General features: G+C 39.2%; 1 protein-coding gene across 1 annotated transcript in view; it reads right to left on the reverse strand.

Annotated features, from left to right (window-relative positions):
- Positions 1-17,719, reverse strand: part of LOC136866073 (zinc finger protein ZFMSA12A) — a 99,812-nt gene that overhangs the window by 42,597 nt on the left and 39,496 nt on the right. The window contains exons 2-3 of the mRNA XM_067142768.2: positions 15,715-15,946; positions 7,640-7,786 (exon numbers count right to left, since the gene is read on the reverse strand). Of these exons, the coding sequence (XP_066998869.2) occupies positions 7,640-7,786; positions 15,715-15,946 (379 nt within the window). The remainder of the gene's footprint in view (positions 1-7,639; positions 7,787-15,714; positions 15,947-17,719) is intronic.

Below are 17,719 nucleotides of genomic sequence, written 5' to 3' on the forward strand. Positions count from 1 at the left end.
CTGACTAAAACCGACAAGGAACATTATTCTTGACCTGACTGCTTGTAATCTTTTATGTTTCCAGGCTTCATTTTCAGAATAACGAAGACTCCTACTTCATGTTGAATTAAATGTTATCTTAAAGTAAACTTTTAAAAATTAAGTCAAACGAAATGTTAAAAATTACTTTGTCTTATGTTTTGAATGTTTGTGTGTTATAAAATTCAAGAATTTTATATTTAGCGGTTCTGATTAGTTTTTTAAGCACATTAACTTAGTTTTAAGTAAGATGAGAGGAAGTCGTGCTTCCTGTAACTTAAAAAAGAGGAAAATTCAGATCTCCTAACATAAAATGGTGAAATGTTTCACATTATATTTTCGATATAAACATGTTTTCAATTAATGGAAATGTCTTTTAAAACTTATTATCTACAACATATGATGTTTCGTAATCCAATCTGACCCCATAATTTCCCATAGAGTTGAGGTTAAGGTACTCTTACACTGTGAGCATTGTTACATGTTGGAGCAGGAAATAAGACCCAATTACATTACAGTAATTACCTAATTGTGCTAAGTGGGAACCATGGATATTATTGCAGTTGTTTCTTTGTGATACTTGGTGATAAGATATCTCAGGACATTTTTTATTTGAATAAAATTCTTTTATCTCTGTTGCATTTAGAGCAAACGGCAGTCCATCTGTAAGTGGACCTTACTTGCCCCCTTACCTATTTGTTAACTTACCCAACAAGTCGTCATAATTTGATATCTTGTCTCCTTCACACCATGTCTTGAAGGTGAGCTAGTCATTCTTCAAAATATCCTTTCTCCTTTCTTCTCGTTATTTTTCTTCAGCAGGGGTTTGTTGTGAAATATATGAGGGTTGCCTAGGAAATATTGCTGGCAAAGCATCGTCAGTTAATTTTGGTTTTACTCTAGGCATAGTTAAAACGGAACCGTGTGTGGTCATTTTGCAGTATCAGCCGAATTATATGATTTTCAGAAAACTGTCTAATACAGCCGTAGGATATGTACTGTTTTCAACGGGCCGATGACCTTAGATGTTAGGCCCTTTTAAACAACAAACAACAACTGTTTTCAAAATTAGCTCGGTGTATAACATGAATTCATTTATCTAGCTTTTCCTTATCGTTAGGAAACCCAAATGGTGAGATAGACCCTTCTTTATTTGAACGGTAATTAGACGCACAAGCAGGCACCCTACACTTTCGTCCCTTATTTTAAAGAGGTGTCTACGGACCACTAACACATTAAGATAATAATCATAATTAAATACTAAATTTTAAAGCACGTTAAACAATTACTAATAATTCACTGGTTTCACATAACCTAGCAATGCTTGCTAACATCAGGCTGCTCAAACTACAATACTATAGTAGTTAACACATACTGCAGAAAACACTTACTAATACTTTTTCGTAATATCATCACTATAAAACACCAACGAGCATCTTTAGTAATGTTAAAATAACAACAACATGCTACCAAACCACTATAAAAACAAGACTCATGCTTCCATATTGGAAGACCAAAACTGTGACGTCATTGCTGTGGAACCATGGCTGACAAGATAGACAGGCTATGGCGCGTTGGAATCAGCTGATGGTATTAATCTGATCACAGCACATATACTCTTTGGACCACAGAGAAGAAGAAGAAGAAGAAGAAGAAGAAGAAGAAGTGAACGAAAGGTCTGATTCATTTGACTGTATAACATCTCTGTATAACTATCGTTGTATTTATATAAATTAATCAATAATTTTTAGTTGTACTAATCAGTGGAGAAGTATTAACCTGTAGTTATAATATTAATATTCAGTTCCCTTATTGTTAGAATATGAAATAACATTTTGTTTTGCCGGCATTCTTAACGGTCTTTACAACAGTGAGCATTTTCTCGCTTGCTTTTCTTAAACACAGTAATTTCTACTATTACAATATGTGTGTAAAATTGTACAACTTCATTTGGTATTTATTTTAAAAGTTTAGTGAGGTTATTTTTTTCTGTGTTCTACGAATTCATAACCTGTTTTCATGCCATGGTGGATACTGAAAGGAAAGGATTATTATATATATTTCAGTGGTATAAAATGCCTCGACATTGTAGTGTGTTTGTATATCGATCAAATTATGATACAGACAGATACAAATCTTCAGCATTTTCATTTCCGAAAGATGAAAAACCTCTAAGGCCCGCCATAGGTATACTCCAACAGATTTTACAAAAATAATTTTGTCTTGAGAGCCATGTATTATCCAGATGGGATAACTGTCCAGCACCACCTGCTCCAAAATATGGCATGATTATTTGTCCAGCTTTCAATTATTTTGACTTGGAATTATTTTAAATTTGAATGGTGGGTTATGTGAATGATGTTGATCCACGAAATATCACTGTAATATTTGTCACAAATGGAAGATAGTAATTGAGTTTCCTCAAATAAAGTCTCAAATCGGAGGTTGATTAAGAAATACCGTCGTTACTAGCGAGAGTATACGTACTTACGGGCTGTAAAAGGGTCTCCATTATGTTGCATTCCGCTGCTCGCGCCGTCTTTTGTTTCGTTCTTGAGGTCCAGGGCTGACACTGATGAATGAGAGTGCTATGTCTGTGAATTCTCATTTTTTTTCATATGTCCAGCGCGGGTATTTTGTTGAAAGAAAAATAGCATGATCCCTGGACCAATACATATATTTTGAAAGGAAAATAGCATGATCCCTGGACCAATAAATTGTTTAATGAATCAGTTAGGGCACATGAAGTGACAGCCCTTTAAATTACATCGAATGAGAAAAAATCAATAAAACGACACCAAAGAACTTCAGTGAGCAAAGACATCACACACGACAGTGTTAAACATACAAAACACTTAAGGAAGCGCTGTGACGTAGCAGAAATAGTAGTTGTAAGGCAGTAAAGTATGTATTCTCTAAAATTATTTCGGATTATTTCTTAATCAACTTCCGATTTGAGACTTTATTTGAGTAAAAGCTATTATTATCTTCCATTTGTGACAAACATTACAGTGATATTTCGTGGATCAACATCATTCACATAACCTGAATGGTGATTTTTGATTGTTTACAGACGTGTACTTTTGTGGCATAACGGTGTATGGTAACTATTTATCGCACACTATCAGTTCATACGACAGTAATGTCTTCTCAAATCAAAATATAGTGAGAAACCTACGCGAGGATTTGTTGTTACCTCCGCAATAGTTTATTTTTTGTCTAATTGAATGGCCAATCACATGATTCTCCCATGAATTCATTGTAAAATACGAATATTACCTTTATCGCTGAGAATTAAGCTCGTCGCGTGCCAAGTCCATATGCGTGTTGTGGAACCATAACAAATTATAAGACGATACATAGGTTACTGAGCCTCCGTGGCTCAGACGGAAGTGCGTCGGCCCCTCACCGCTGGATACCATAGTTCAAATCCCGGTCACTCCATGTGAGATTTGTGCTGGGCAAAGCGGAGGCGGGGCAGGTTTTTCTCTGGGTAGTCCGGTTTTCATTCCAGTAACACTCTCCATTCTCATTTCATAGCATCTCTTAGTCATTCATAAATCACTTTGGGAGTGGCGACCTCATTGTACTAATAGCCTATATATGATTCATTCATTACATCCCTGACCCGGTCATTGACTGGAAAAGAGGTAAGTTTTCATTTTTCATATAGGTTAGTACATTTGGTCGTAACTTGGGCAAAGAATGAATATTTAGGTGTGATGTTGTTTGCAGAAATCATTTCCTGTTTTTAAGGTTATACTTTCCTTCCCATGCATTAGGAAGAAAAAAGTGTGAGCCAGAACATGGGAATGAAAGAATGTCATTTACGGTATATCATTTATTGAGTCACGTTTCACATATTGCTTATTAGATTCAGTGCTTTCTCGAACAGCCTAGTCTAAATGTTCAGTTTTTACATAAGCAAGGCCTTTAAGTACTCGAAGAATAGTTTTAGAACATTGCGAGGGTTTGTTGGCACAACATTTTCTATAAGCTTAGGGATTTTTAAAAAATCTAATATTCGATCAATTTCCTTTTTAATGTAGTAATTCTGATGACAAATGAATCCTAAAATGTGTTATGCATACAATGGAATTATAACTAATTATATTATATAATTACTTGTTAACACATCTCAAAGTCTTCTAATATATGTCTACCCCTTAAATCCGTTTCCTGATACGGGGTTGTTGATGAGGTGAGATGATATAACCAATGGATGCCTTTCCTGTCGTCAACCTCCGTTGAGGAGCTAAATGAAGACGAAATGAACGATGGTGAATGGATTTGGGTAACGAGGTGGAAGAAATCGACTGATGCATATGAATAGGAACTGTCCCGGCATTTGCCTGGAAGTGAAAGTGGGAAACCAAAGAAAATCATTCCCAGGACAACCGACGATGTGGTTCGACCACACTCGTCGTTCTAATGCTTGGCTCCATTGCCGTAGTGAGTTAACACGTACGACCACTTCGCTCGGTCTTGGGGACTAATATTTTACAAAATGTAAATGACTTACAGAGAGCAAGTGGGTGAATCTTCACTGGACTAGATATTTAGCCTAATGTTCAAGATAATTATAATAAAAAGTAATTTACGTCATCAATTCTCAGAAAAATTAAAAGGAAGTTATGGTTAATTCCCCTTGTGGATGGGGGGGGGGGTAGAATAACATCCACGGTATTCCCTGCCTGTCGTAAGAAGCGAATAAAAGGGGCTCGAGGAGCTTTTAACTTGAGAGCGTGAGTTTTCGACCATGGGGCCCTTAGCTGAGTTCTGGCATTGCTTCCACTTACTTGTGCCAGGCTCTCACTTTCATCTGTCCTATCAGACCTCCTCTGGACAACTCTTGTTCTTTTCCGACCCCGTTGGTGTTAGGTATCGAGGCCTAGGAGTCGTTCACGTCCTTCTTTGCCCTTGTCTTTCTTTGGCCGATACCTTCGATCCCTCTGATTAGTGTTAATAGAGGATGGTTGCCCAGTTGTACTTCCTCTACAACCAGCATGTGGTTAAAAATGTCTTGTATCAAATTTATATCAAGGAAAACAAAATATTATGATTTTGTAGTGACTAGTGACTGAGTTTATTATTTTAACGTACGTGTCATAACCCCGGGTTGTAGTAAATACGCTATTGATACTTCATATTTCCTGTCATTTTCTTGCATAAGCATGATACAGAGTTTTGCCTTCATTAAATGTATTGTGTAATAATTTAAATAAATGTATTGTGTAATAATTTAAATGTTTATGTTTATTTGCAAACATTGTTCTTCATGAAGTTGACTCAATACATACACTTCAATTTACGCCGTACAGTTGTCAGACTTAGTGTGACGTCACTCCAAAATACGACTCGCGCCATAGCCTGTCTATCCCGCCGGCCATGTGTGGATCTGTCAAGTGTAGAAGCCCGTAACTACCTATCGAGTTGGCCATCGCCACTGCACTAATTTGACTGACTGCTTGAGTTTGGTAGGAAAATGACAACTCCTTCATGATGCGCAATTTATTTTTTTGCAAATGAGTGGATATCTCATACCTGATACCTGATTTCTGTCCAGAAATAGAACGTGAAACATTGCTGCTACAGGAATAAATAACTGATCTTGGTTGAATGTCAAGTGAAAGAATGTACTCGTAAATAACAACCATGGTTATTACTCGACCAGATTTTAAACATCAGTGCAATATTCAGGGCTTCAATTTTTATGACCTAATAAATGCACATAAACACCCTACAAAATAACAAAAACAAACCTCAAAAGTGACTCAAAATTAGCAAAAGAATGATCTAAAAGCCACGAAGGAAGATATTCATTCACTCAAAATAGTAATAGGCTAAGAATAATAAAAATATTGGTTTTTACATCCCACTAACTACTTTCACGGTTTTCGGAGAAGCCGATGTGCTGGAATTTTATTCCGCAGGAGTTATTGAACAAGTAAATTTGATGAAGGGAAGCTGACGTATTTGAGCACCTTTAAATACCACCGGGCTGAGCCCGGGTTCAACCTGCCAAGTTGGGTTCAGAAGGCCAGCGATCTACCGTCAGAGCTACTCTGCCCGGCTATTAATAATCTTCTTCGTCTTAACGTAGGCCGTATATCCCGCACAGGTGTAGGTTCCACTTAAAAATAATAATAATAATAATAATAATAATAATAATAATAATTTGTTTTTTAAAACAGCATTCATAGATTCAGATAAAGCAGAGCACAAGTATAGAATTGCAACACAATTCAACTTGGGGACATCCATCGCGTTCACATACTTAAATACCTGGGAGAAATTCTCATTCCCAATGGAAATGGAAAGGAGGAGTTAAAACAGAGGGTGAGGAGGATGGAGATGGCCTTCAGACTATGCCGACGCACTCTCCTCTCAATTCCTCTCAATTCAAGCCAAACTAAAACATTACTGCACAGCGGTCAGAGCGGAGTATCTTTATGGAGGGGAAGTACCGAAAATGGGGAGCTGACTCAGTCCCTGACAGAAAAAAAATATTTCTTCGAAAAATCTTGGGTCCAGAAAGTCGCAAAAGGACAAAATATTTTCCGGTTGAGATCGAACTGGGAACTCTATAAAACCAACGAAAACCACAATGAGGAAAGCGAGACTGGTCTTTTATGGACACCTTAAAAGGATGAATCAAGAGAAGTTGGCCAACAGAATACTTCTTCTTCAAGAAAAATGGAAAAGGCAGACTGTAGATGCACAAAGACCTAGTAGGTGTCGAAGAGGAAGAGATAGAGGACAGAATAACATTTAGGAAATGGGTTGCTGGAATGAGGGTTGCATCCGAAAGGCCAATGACCAAGCCACTTAACATCTTGGCGAAAGAGCGAGAAAGAAAAAGCCGAAGACCTAAGTATCTTTGGCGAAAATGTATAGAGAAGGGCATTAGTCTGCGTGACGGCAAGACAGGTTGACTGTGTAAACGAAGCCCACAGATGACCGTTCGATGAATGAATGAATGGATGAATGAATGAATGAATGAATGATAATACAAAACCATTTTGAGACAATAATACTGCAGTCCTTTTTAGACATGGAACTCTCCTTACAATCAAAATAATGAATGGAGTCTATGGGCCTTCAATCCCTAAGTGGAAAATATCAAGAAAGAAAAAGAACTTCGCTATTAACTAATCGAACGTGTCACCGGACGAGAACATAGACCTACCAAAGTATGCATTTATCTGTTTCTGTATTACAGCAGGTGACGATGATCATGCAGATTGTCTGCCGACACGTTCTCGTTGATTGCAAAGCTCTAATATATTTATTACTCAACAAGAATGAACGAAAATGACCTTATAACACAGAATAAAGATAAAATGACTTAAAATGAGATATTAATAAAATAAGTACCGAAAAAGAATTTGGTACTGAAAATGACAAAATCATGACTAAAACTTGAAAAATGATCTAAAATGTAAATAATGGCGAAGAATGACGGGAAATTGAGTTATTAAATCCACATTTATGAAATCTGGAGGCCATGACCATAATTATAAATTAGCAATGTCTATAATATTTGCACCTGTTAAAAGATTGTCATCAAAATCTAACTTCTGGTAATAACCTAACTGACTAATAGAGATTCTCAACTTGCCTGTGTGAGTCCGCATGTGTCGTTTAAGGAGCGAAGGCCGGTCGAACGCTTTGCCGCACACGTCACAAGGTAGGAGGGCTCTCTGCGATTGTCGCCGTGGTTTCAAGGTGCTGACTGTTAACGACTTCGACAGATCTAAGGGACATTCTGTAGATTAAAGGAAAGGCAAGAATCGGTAAGTGAAAAAATAATCGATTTCAAGTATACATACATACATACATACATACATACATACATACATACATGCATACATACATACATACATACATACATACATACATACATACATACATACATACATACATACATACTTACATACATACATACATACTTGCATACATACATACATACATACATACATACATACATACATACATACATACATACATACATACATACAGAACCGTACCAAGGAGTGACCCCAGGACTGAGTTTGCATGCATTTTGTGTATTGATAATCCTTTCCAGGGTGCGAACCGTCAAGCTTCAGCGGAGGCAGTGTCATTTTGTCCCCTCGTTCAAACAAAGGCAGCAGGGACTGAGAGAGAAAAGCAGCGTGGATTAGAAAGAGAAGAAGGCAAATTGCGAGAGTGCTGGGCCGAAAATTTGAGTCAACACAGGGCTGACAGGATCACGGAAACATGAGAGATCTGATACAGATTAATCTAATTTAATGGAAATTTAAGAAATGTGTAATCGTGAATTATCGGCTCATAAAATGTGGTAATATCAAGGGTCAAAATAATCTGCGAGAAGTTATATTTAAAGGACCGTGGGAAACAGCTAGCTTGCTCTACAAAGGAAACTGTAGTGCATCTGGTGGGTTCCCCTAGCGTGGTAGAATGAGATGAATCTATAAAGTCTGAGGGAGCCGTGTTGAAGCTGCGGGGTGTGCGTGCCGCTCTCTGTCCTAATGAAGAGACAATAGCTAACCAAACAAGAATCCGTTGGACGTTTAAGTGGTGGAAGAATCGAACGGAGAAAATTAGGAGAGTCGATTCAATTTTAGTAGGCTGTTGTGAGTGAAATGAGGAGACGAACTAGGGCTCCGTAAAAAATAGGGATTGACAATACCCGATAAAATTTCGCGCTGAGTACTTCTTTGTGACAGAGAACCGCCCGAAGACGTGTGTCGAGAGACGATGATAAATATGATTCTTTATACTACAGCAGCAAACGGATCACAGTTCCAGATCGACAGTCACACGAGGGCAATGGTTATGACCAGGATTGAAACTGGGACCTGTTCAACTGCCGTCACTAGCCTTGTGATGGGCTAACTCCACATGGACACTCCGTGACGGGCTGATACGTCACGGCAAGGAAACAGATAAGTCTTCCTCAAATGAATATGTAAGAGATTAGTTTTTCGCAGCCTGCTTTGTAAATAATGTATTATAAAATTTTCACGCCGAATTGGCGAAGTTTATTTTCTTTAGTAACTGGAATTGGGCCAGATGCATGTGTATAGAGTGGGATTTTCTTTCTTTATGGTTTGCCTTGTGTTTAATTTAATCGGAATTGTTTTACGTGAGATTACCATATTTGAGTATGCCCTAGAGAGTAGTTCATGTATGTGTACTTATAGAATCATCTTGTGGCATGGGCTATTGTACCCCAGTTAAAGATAGAGCCGGGAGGGTGAGAAGAGAATGTAACCATTTGACGTTAGAGCACGCATGTGTATTGTGTATCTTCTGTAGTGCATGAGCCATTCAGATAACATTGAAGATTGGCCAGTGCAAGTGTACCCCGTTGCTAATAAGGAACTTCCAAAATAACAATAAGTTGGATGGTTCAGTAATATAACCAGCGGTCGAACCAGAATATACCAGGGTACAAGCCGAAGCCCAGATGAGATGAAGTTGTGTCAAATGAAATATGGCCATGAGAGTTGAATGAGAGAATCAAATATGTTCCTCAGAGATGCCGGCTACAGCCGTGGAAGTAAATTAATGCACGCACCAGAAATAGAAGAAGGAATGATTAAGTTGCCGAGAATTGGCTGTGAAAGTGAAGAAAAACGCAGGTTGAAATCCTACGAGTGATGTGTTAAATGTGACTTTTTTGTGGTGCTCGTGCGAAAGAGGGAGGATCTCAGCTGTGGAGGGATTTAAAAGGGCCATGTGAAACGAATTAGATCTTGACCTTGTTTTGTTGGGACGACTGAGAGAACAAGGGTTATTGAACCAGACCGCTTCTTGAATAATTAAAAGGGATATCGGTATTTGACGGTTTTTTTTTTTTTGCTAGGGGCTTTACGTCGCACCGACACAGATAGGTCTTATGGCGACGGACGGGTTGTTTGATCGAACCACGGACGAAGACCAACTGACCAGATGGGAGACGGGAAACAAGATGACGTTATTTTCATGTGTGTATTTCTTTTGCAGGTGTTGAAGTGTGGTGACCTCCATGACATTTTAACATTTAGAATCTGTGTTCTTTTGGGGGTTATAGGGACGGTCCCGTATCCAAAGTGAATTTGTTTGAATTCGTAATATACCCTGAGTAAATTAACTGGGAGGATTTCCTGTGGTTGCGAGAATCATTTTTTATCTTGTATAACATATGTTGAATGTTGGTCTCTGGACCAAAAGTTGAGAAGATTTGTTTTTTTTTTATCCGCGTCAATGATCTATCGTCTCTCAGTTCCCATGATTGAAGACTTAAAGTGTTAATGCCAAAGGGGCGTGACCCCAAGCTATGGTCAACTTTTTTTACAGCGATTTGTAAATTATTTGATTAACAGGGTAATTAATTTTTCTTAAATTAAATAAAAATATTTTCCCCGATGTAATAGTTCTCATTCGTACTTATATGCCGTTATCCTATTCTTATGGTATAAGATTTTATAGTTAGATATGAGGGCCCCTCGAACATGTCATGACCCTGATTCAAAAATAGATACCCAGGCTTTAGGATAGGTAAAAGTGTATAAGACACACATACATACTGTAAAATCTTTTAGTTTACGTAACTCAAAGCTTCTGACTATCAGCCTCGGAAACCGGAGTTTAGAATTTAGTCTGCACAAATATGACTCTTCAGATCGAAAAATGTCACATTTTTATTTCTGAAGATAACGCGTTAGGAGTTAATTGCTAACATAGAAGTAGTTCACCAATCGAACATCTGTAGAAATATATGCACATTCCAGGATCTACTCAAAATTGAGAAAAGAAACTATTATTTACAAGCTCGTTGAGCGCTGTTTTAAGAGAAATCATATGAAGTAGGTTCTTAAGGGGTATTGACTTACATTTTCTTGTAGTGAAATCTAGTTTGGTAGGTTACGATTGAGAATGTAGTTTATAGCTAGGCCTATTTTTCGTGGATTTCAAGGTGTTAATTTGATGACTGACATATGCGGCTGCGGCGGACAATTCCTGTACCAGTTCCAGCAGGAATTGTCTATTACTCCTGGAGGAACGACGTGAAATCGCGTCAGGGAGTCGACATATCCCGTATTGCCCTCTTAAAATAAGTGGTAACCCTACTTTCCACTAACATGTGGTTTCTGGTTCTGTAATTATGTTTTAGTTTCTTGGGATTTGAAGTGAATTCTACAATCCTAGAGTTCTCCAGGAATTAGTACGAGGAGAAAACGGAATGAGTGGGTTGGCCTAGCTGTCAAGCGTCGTGGTAGTTTAGAATCGAACAGTTAAATTCCTCCTCTCAGTCTTCTCATAGTACTGAACAGTCAAGAGCACGGAATCGTGCCGATGCATCTAGTTTCCAATGGTGCTTTCTCTTATGTAATATTTGTAGAACGTCCTTAATGTTTATTGATTACTTAATTACCTTTTTCTAACAAACGGTTATAACTGCAATAGAACTACATTTATTAAACTTAGTTACGTGTATAACAGCCATATAAAGGAATAAAACTGTTCCAAATGATATGTTTAATTTTGTTGCTTAATATTTAAGCGGTTTAATCACGATAAAAAGCAGACACAAAAATAAGCATTTTGCAGTACATAGAAGGGGTTCAAATATACGCTTTCAACTCATTTTCTAGCAAACCACTGGGCATATACTGCAATTCTGTCTGTTACGGTCGCCCTCCCCTGCGAACCATGTGACCTTGCCGCGGTGGGGAAGCTTGCGTGTCCCAATGAAGCAGATAGCCGAACCGCAGGTGCAACCATATCGGATGGGTATCTGTTGAGAGACCAGACTAAGGAATAGTTCATCGAAATGGGAGTAGCAGCCTTTCGGAAGTTGCAGGGGCGGCAGTCTAGATGATTGACTGATATGGCCTTGTAATAATACTCAACATAGGATAGCTGTGTTGATATAGCTACACGGCTGAAAGCAACGGGAAGCTACAGCCGGAATTAACTCCCGAGGACATGCAGCTCTCTCTGCATCGAAATGGGAGTAGCAGCCTTTCGGAAGTTGCAGGGGCGGCAGTCTAGATGATTGACTGATATGGCCTTGTAATAATACTCAACATAGGATAGCTGTGTTGATACAGCTACACGGCTGAAAGCAACGGGAAGCTACAGCCGGAATTAACTCCCGAGGACATGCAGCTCTCTCTGTATGAATGATGTACTGATGATGGCTTCCTCCCGGGTGAAATATTCCGGAGGTAAACTAGTCCCCCATTCGGATCTCCGGGTGGGGACTGCACGAGAGGGGGCGATCATCAGGAAGATGGATACTGATATTCAGCGAGTTGGAGCGTGGAATATTAGAAGTTTGAGTCGTTGTGGTAGGTTAGAGAATCTAAAAAAGGGGATGGTTAGACTATAGATGTAGTTGGTATAAGTGAAGTACGTTGGCAGGAAGAAGAGGATTTTTGGTCAGACGACACAAAATCAAACAGGGAAATCAGGAGTTGGTTTAATGATGAATAAGAAAATAGGGCAGCTGGTAAGCTACTACGACCAGCATAGAAAGAATTATTGTCGTCAAGGTAGTCACCAAACCAATGCCCACCACAATAGTGCAGGTCTATATGCTTACTCGTTTAGCGGATGATGAGGAAATCGAAAGAAGATATGAAGAGATAGAAGATTTAATACAATATGTAAAAGGTGACGAGAATCTAATCGTGATGGGAGACTGGAATGCAGTGGTAGGCCAAGGAATAGAAGGTAACAGAGTAGGAGAATTCGGATTGGGACAAAGGAACGAAAGAGGAACTCGGCTGGTTGAATTCTGCATTGATCATAATTTAGTCCTTGCCAATACTTGGTTCAAACACCACAAACGACGGCTGTATACGTGGACGAGAGCTGGAGACAAGGGAAGATATCAAATAGACTTCATCATGATTAGGCTGAGATTCAGAAACCAAGTGTTGGATTGCAAAACTTTCCCAGGAGCAGACGTGGACTCTGACCACAACTTGTTGGTCATGAAATGCCATCTGAAGTTGAAGAAATTGAAGAAAGGAAAGAATGCAAAAAGATGGAATCTAGACAAGTTGAAAGAAAAGAGTATGAGGGATTGTTTCAAGCAACATGTTGCACAAAGGGTAAATGAAAATGCTGAAGGAAACACAATAGAGGAAGAGTGGATAGTCATGAAAAATGAAGTCAGTAGGGCTGCTGAAGAAATATTAGGAAGGAAGAAATGATCAACGAAGAATCAGTGGATAACTCAGAAGATACTAGACCTGATTGATGAACGACGAAAATACAAGAATGCTAGAAATGAAGAGGGCAGAAAAGAATACAGGCGATTAGAGAATGAAGTGGATAGAAAGTGCAAGGTAGCTAAGGAAGAATGGCTGAAGGAGAAATGCAAGGATGTCGAAGGTTTTATGGTCCTGGGAAAGGTAGATGCTGCATACAAGAAAATCAAGGAAACCTTTGGAAAAAGGAAATCTAGATGTATGAATATTAAGAGCTCAGATGGAAAGCCACTTCTAGGGAAAGAAGACAAGGCAGAAAGATGGCAGGAACATATCCAACAGTTGTATCAAGGTAAAGATGTAGATAATTTGGTTCTGGAACAAGATGAGGCTGTTGATGCTGATGAAATGTGAGACCCAATTTTGAGGTCAGAGTTTGACAGAGCTGTGAGTGACCTAAATAGGAACAAGGCACCTGGAATTGATGGTATTCCCTCTGAATTACTGACCGCCTTAGGAGAAACCAGCATGGCAAAGTTATTCCATTTAGTGTGTAAGATATATGAGACAGGAGAAGTCCTATCCGATTTTCGGCAGAATGTTGTTATACCTATTCCCAAGAAAGCCGGTGCTGACAGGTGTGAAAACTACCGCACCATTATTTTAGTATCTCATGCCTGCAAAATTTTAACACGTATTATTTACAGAAGAATAGAAAAAACAAGTTGAAGCTGAGTTGGGATGAGATCAATTTGGCTTCAGAAGAAATGTAGGAACACGTGAAGCAATCCCGACTTTACGTCTGATCTTAGAGCATCGAATCAAGAAAGACAAGCCCACGTACATGGCATTCGTAGATCTAGAAAAGGCATTCGATAATGTTGATTGGACCAAGCTATTTAAGTTTCCAAAAGTGATTGGGATCAGATATCGAGAACGAAGAATTATCAACAATCTGTATAAAAATCAGTCTGCAGTGATAAGAATCGAGGGATCTGGAAAAGAAGCAGCAATCCAGAAAGGAGTGAGGCATGGCTACAGTCGCCCCCCCCTCCTTTTCAATGTTTACATAGAACAAGCAGTTAAGGAAATCAAAGAGGAATTTGGAAAGGGATTCACAATCCAAGGAGAAGAAATCAAAACCTTGAGATTTGCCGATGATATTATTATTTTATGTGAGACTGCAGAAGATCTCGAGAAGCTGCTGAATGGTATGGACGAAGTCTTGGGTAAGGAGTATAAGATGAAAATAAATATGCCAAACAAAAGTAATGGGTTTCAGTCGAACGAAGGCAGGTGATGCAGGAAATATTAGATTAGGAAATGAAGTCTTAAAGGAAGTAGATGAATATTGTTACTTGGGTAGTAAAATAACTAACGATGGCAGAAGTAAGGAGGATATAATATGCAGACTACCACAAGCAAGGAAGAACTTTCTTAAGAAAAGAAATGTGCTCACTTCAAACACATATAGGAATTAGAAAGATGTTTTTGAAGACTTTCGTGTGGAGTGTGGCATTGTATGGAAGTGAATCATGGACGATAACTAGCTCAGAAAGAAAGAGAAGCTTTTGAAATGTGCTGTTACAGAAGAATGCTGAAGGTGAGATGGATGCATCGAATCACGAATGAAGAGATACTGAATCGAATTGGCGAGAGGAGATCGATTTGGCTAAATTTGATGAGAAGAAGAGATAGAATGATAGGACACATCTTAAAGACACCCAGGACTTGTTCAGTTGGTTTCTGAAGGAAGTGTAGGTGGTAAGAATGGTAGGGATAGACCAAGGTATGAATATGGCAAGCGGATTAGAGTAGATGTAGTATGCAATAGTTACGTATAAATGGGGTGGCATGGAGAGTTGCATCGAACCAGTCTATGTACTGATGACTCAAACAACAACAATACGGTCATCATCCTGGAGGCTGATTGGATCCTCAAATAGAACTACCAGAGTTTATGGGGTTATAGCGAAAGTAATGGCAGCGCTAAAATGAGGTGTAGGCCTACTAGACAAAATGAGGAGTGAGGTAGTCTGCCATTGCTTTCCTTACTGGGTCGGAACGTGCTATCACAGTAGGCCTATGATCAGGCTATTAGTAGCACATTCCTTAACATCCTGTCGCATTAGTCATGCTCCGAATGTCATTTCTCAACACCACCCATATCGTCATAGCCATGGATGAAACGGGAACTTCTGTGGAACCCAATTGTTGTTATAACTTAACCTTTTAGCTATATTGACCCTTTTAGACTAAACTTGTATCTGCCGAACACGAACAAAGGCTAGGATAAACTGGCAGTGAACACAAGGGAATTGCTAGAACTAGATAAGGGTTGACACTGGGCGTGACAGAGGAATTGAAACATTTCATTATCAACATAAACCATTGTTTCTTATACTGAAAATATTCCATGTACTCGACTGTCCTATAATAGTTCACTTGGCTATAAGAGTGCATCACTTTTAAAAAAGAGCCTCACCTTGTGCAGGCGAGTCGTCCATCTCCTGGAAGCACGCCACGAGTTTGGTGTGAGCTGGAATCCAGCGGAGGGCCTCGAACACGGCGTGGCCATCTTGTCGCCGTGCCACCATGTTGGTCTCGTCATTGATGTGGTCAGTCCCCGCCAAGAAGCGCACCCAGTTACATTGGCGGACTGTACGTGAGCCACTCAGCTCCTGGACGACGTCCAGACATCCGAACTGATACCGGACCTGCACAAACAAAAGATACCATCAGTCCATCGCCATCTTTAAATGTTTAAATACGCCTCGGCACAGAGAGCTGGTGGCACATAATACTACATATAAAATGAGGAATAAAGCCAAATGCTCTCCATTCATTCACAAAAGATTCACATCGAGGGAGTTGGCCGTGCGGTTAGGGGCGCGCAGCTGTGAGCTTGCATGCGGGAGATAGTAGGTTCGAACCCCGCTTTCGGCAGACCTGAAGATAGTTCTCCGTGGTTTCCATTTTCACACCAGGCAAATGCTGGAGCTGTAGGCCTACATGTAATTTATTATGTTAGTCTTAATATAATCACAAGCATCGGGCTTACAGTATTGAGAAAGGTTGTTACTTATAGCGCTTCTATTACAAGGGTGGTATTGACGTCCGAAACGGGGGAGGAGCTTACGGTCAGCTGTTTCCAATATGGCGGCGAGATAGTGACGGGAAATAAACACGACAGTGATCGGGTGTGGGTCTGTGGGATTTATTAAGTGTTCAAAATGCCTTTGGTGTCGTGTGCGCAACTGTTGAGAGTTGTCGGAGATTTCACGCGTCCATTAGTGGAAGGGGAAGAAATATTCAAGCGTAATTACTTGATATGTGTAGGTAAAAAGTTTGAAACAGAAGATGAAACTGGTGTTGTAGCGTTGTGTTTACAATCATCCCACATCGATTCAAAACCCCACAAAGTTAATGTTGTCTTGAACAAAGGGTGTGAAAATGTGAAGTGCAACTGTACATGTAAAGCGGGTTTGTCAGAGAAATGCCACCGTTGACACACTAATTCACCTTAACAGTTAAGCTACTGTATTTTTCCACTATTAGAGGTTATGGAGTAATTTCTTCTTGATTTGGTCCATGCCAAAGCCTTAGCCAGGTGACGGGGGAGTTAGCTGTCTTGTAAACTGTAATCTTGGGGAAGAAATAAAATAATAATTCTACTAAGTAAATGTTGTAAAGCAAATAAATCCTAGGCTTTATACAGGCTTGTGTTGGAACAGCCCACATCCTAATCTTAATATTCTTCCATTTTTACGATCAGCACAAAAGTTAGAACTTAGAACCGACAATAATAAGTATAAAAAGTATTACTACCTACAGAACACGCAGAGCAAAGTTTGAAAATTATACTTTAAGAGTACTATAACCTCTACAGTCACAGCTGTTTGGGGTTGAAGAATACTTGGTTTGTATAATTCTACCGAATAATTAGGTTATGGCTTCTAATTTATGACGACCGGGCGAGCTGGCCATGCGGTTACGAGCGTGCAGCTGTGAGCTCGCATCCGGGAGATAGTGGGTTCGAACCCCACTGTCGACAGCCCTGAAGATGATTTTCCGTGGTTTCCCATTTTCATACCAGGCAAATGCTGGGGCTGTACCTTAATTAAAGCCACGGCCGCTTCCTTCCCATTCCTAGACCTTTCTTGTCCCATCTTCGCCATAAGACCTATCTGTGCCGGTGTGACGTAAAACGAATAGGAATAAAAGCTAATTAATTATGGCAAAATACTACATATTTTTCTTTCATTGATAGAAGTATTTTATAGGCAATTTAAATGCAGTGCTTAATTACTACCAGTTAAGATATTACACACATGTAGATAGTTAATTTACTGTCTGTTGTTACACATATGAAGAAGTTTACAAAGAGCGGTTACATTCTATGTGCGGCACAGAAGTATTAGGCTACAAGTTTATCAGTATTTTTGTTGTAGCTAAATCTTTGTGAATACAAATTAGCGACAATAACTACC

This window comes from Anabrus simplex, chromosome 1 (assembly GCF_040414725.1).
Source record: "Anabrus simplex isolate iqAnaSimp1 chromosome 1, ASM4041472v1, whole genome shotgun sequence".
NCBI lineage: Eukaryota > Metazoa > Arthropoda > Insecta > Orthoptera > Tettigoniidae > Anabrus > Anabrus simplex.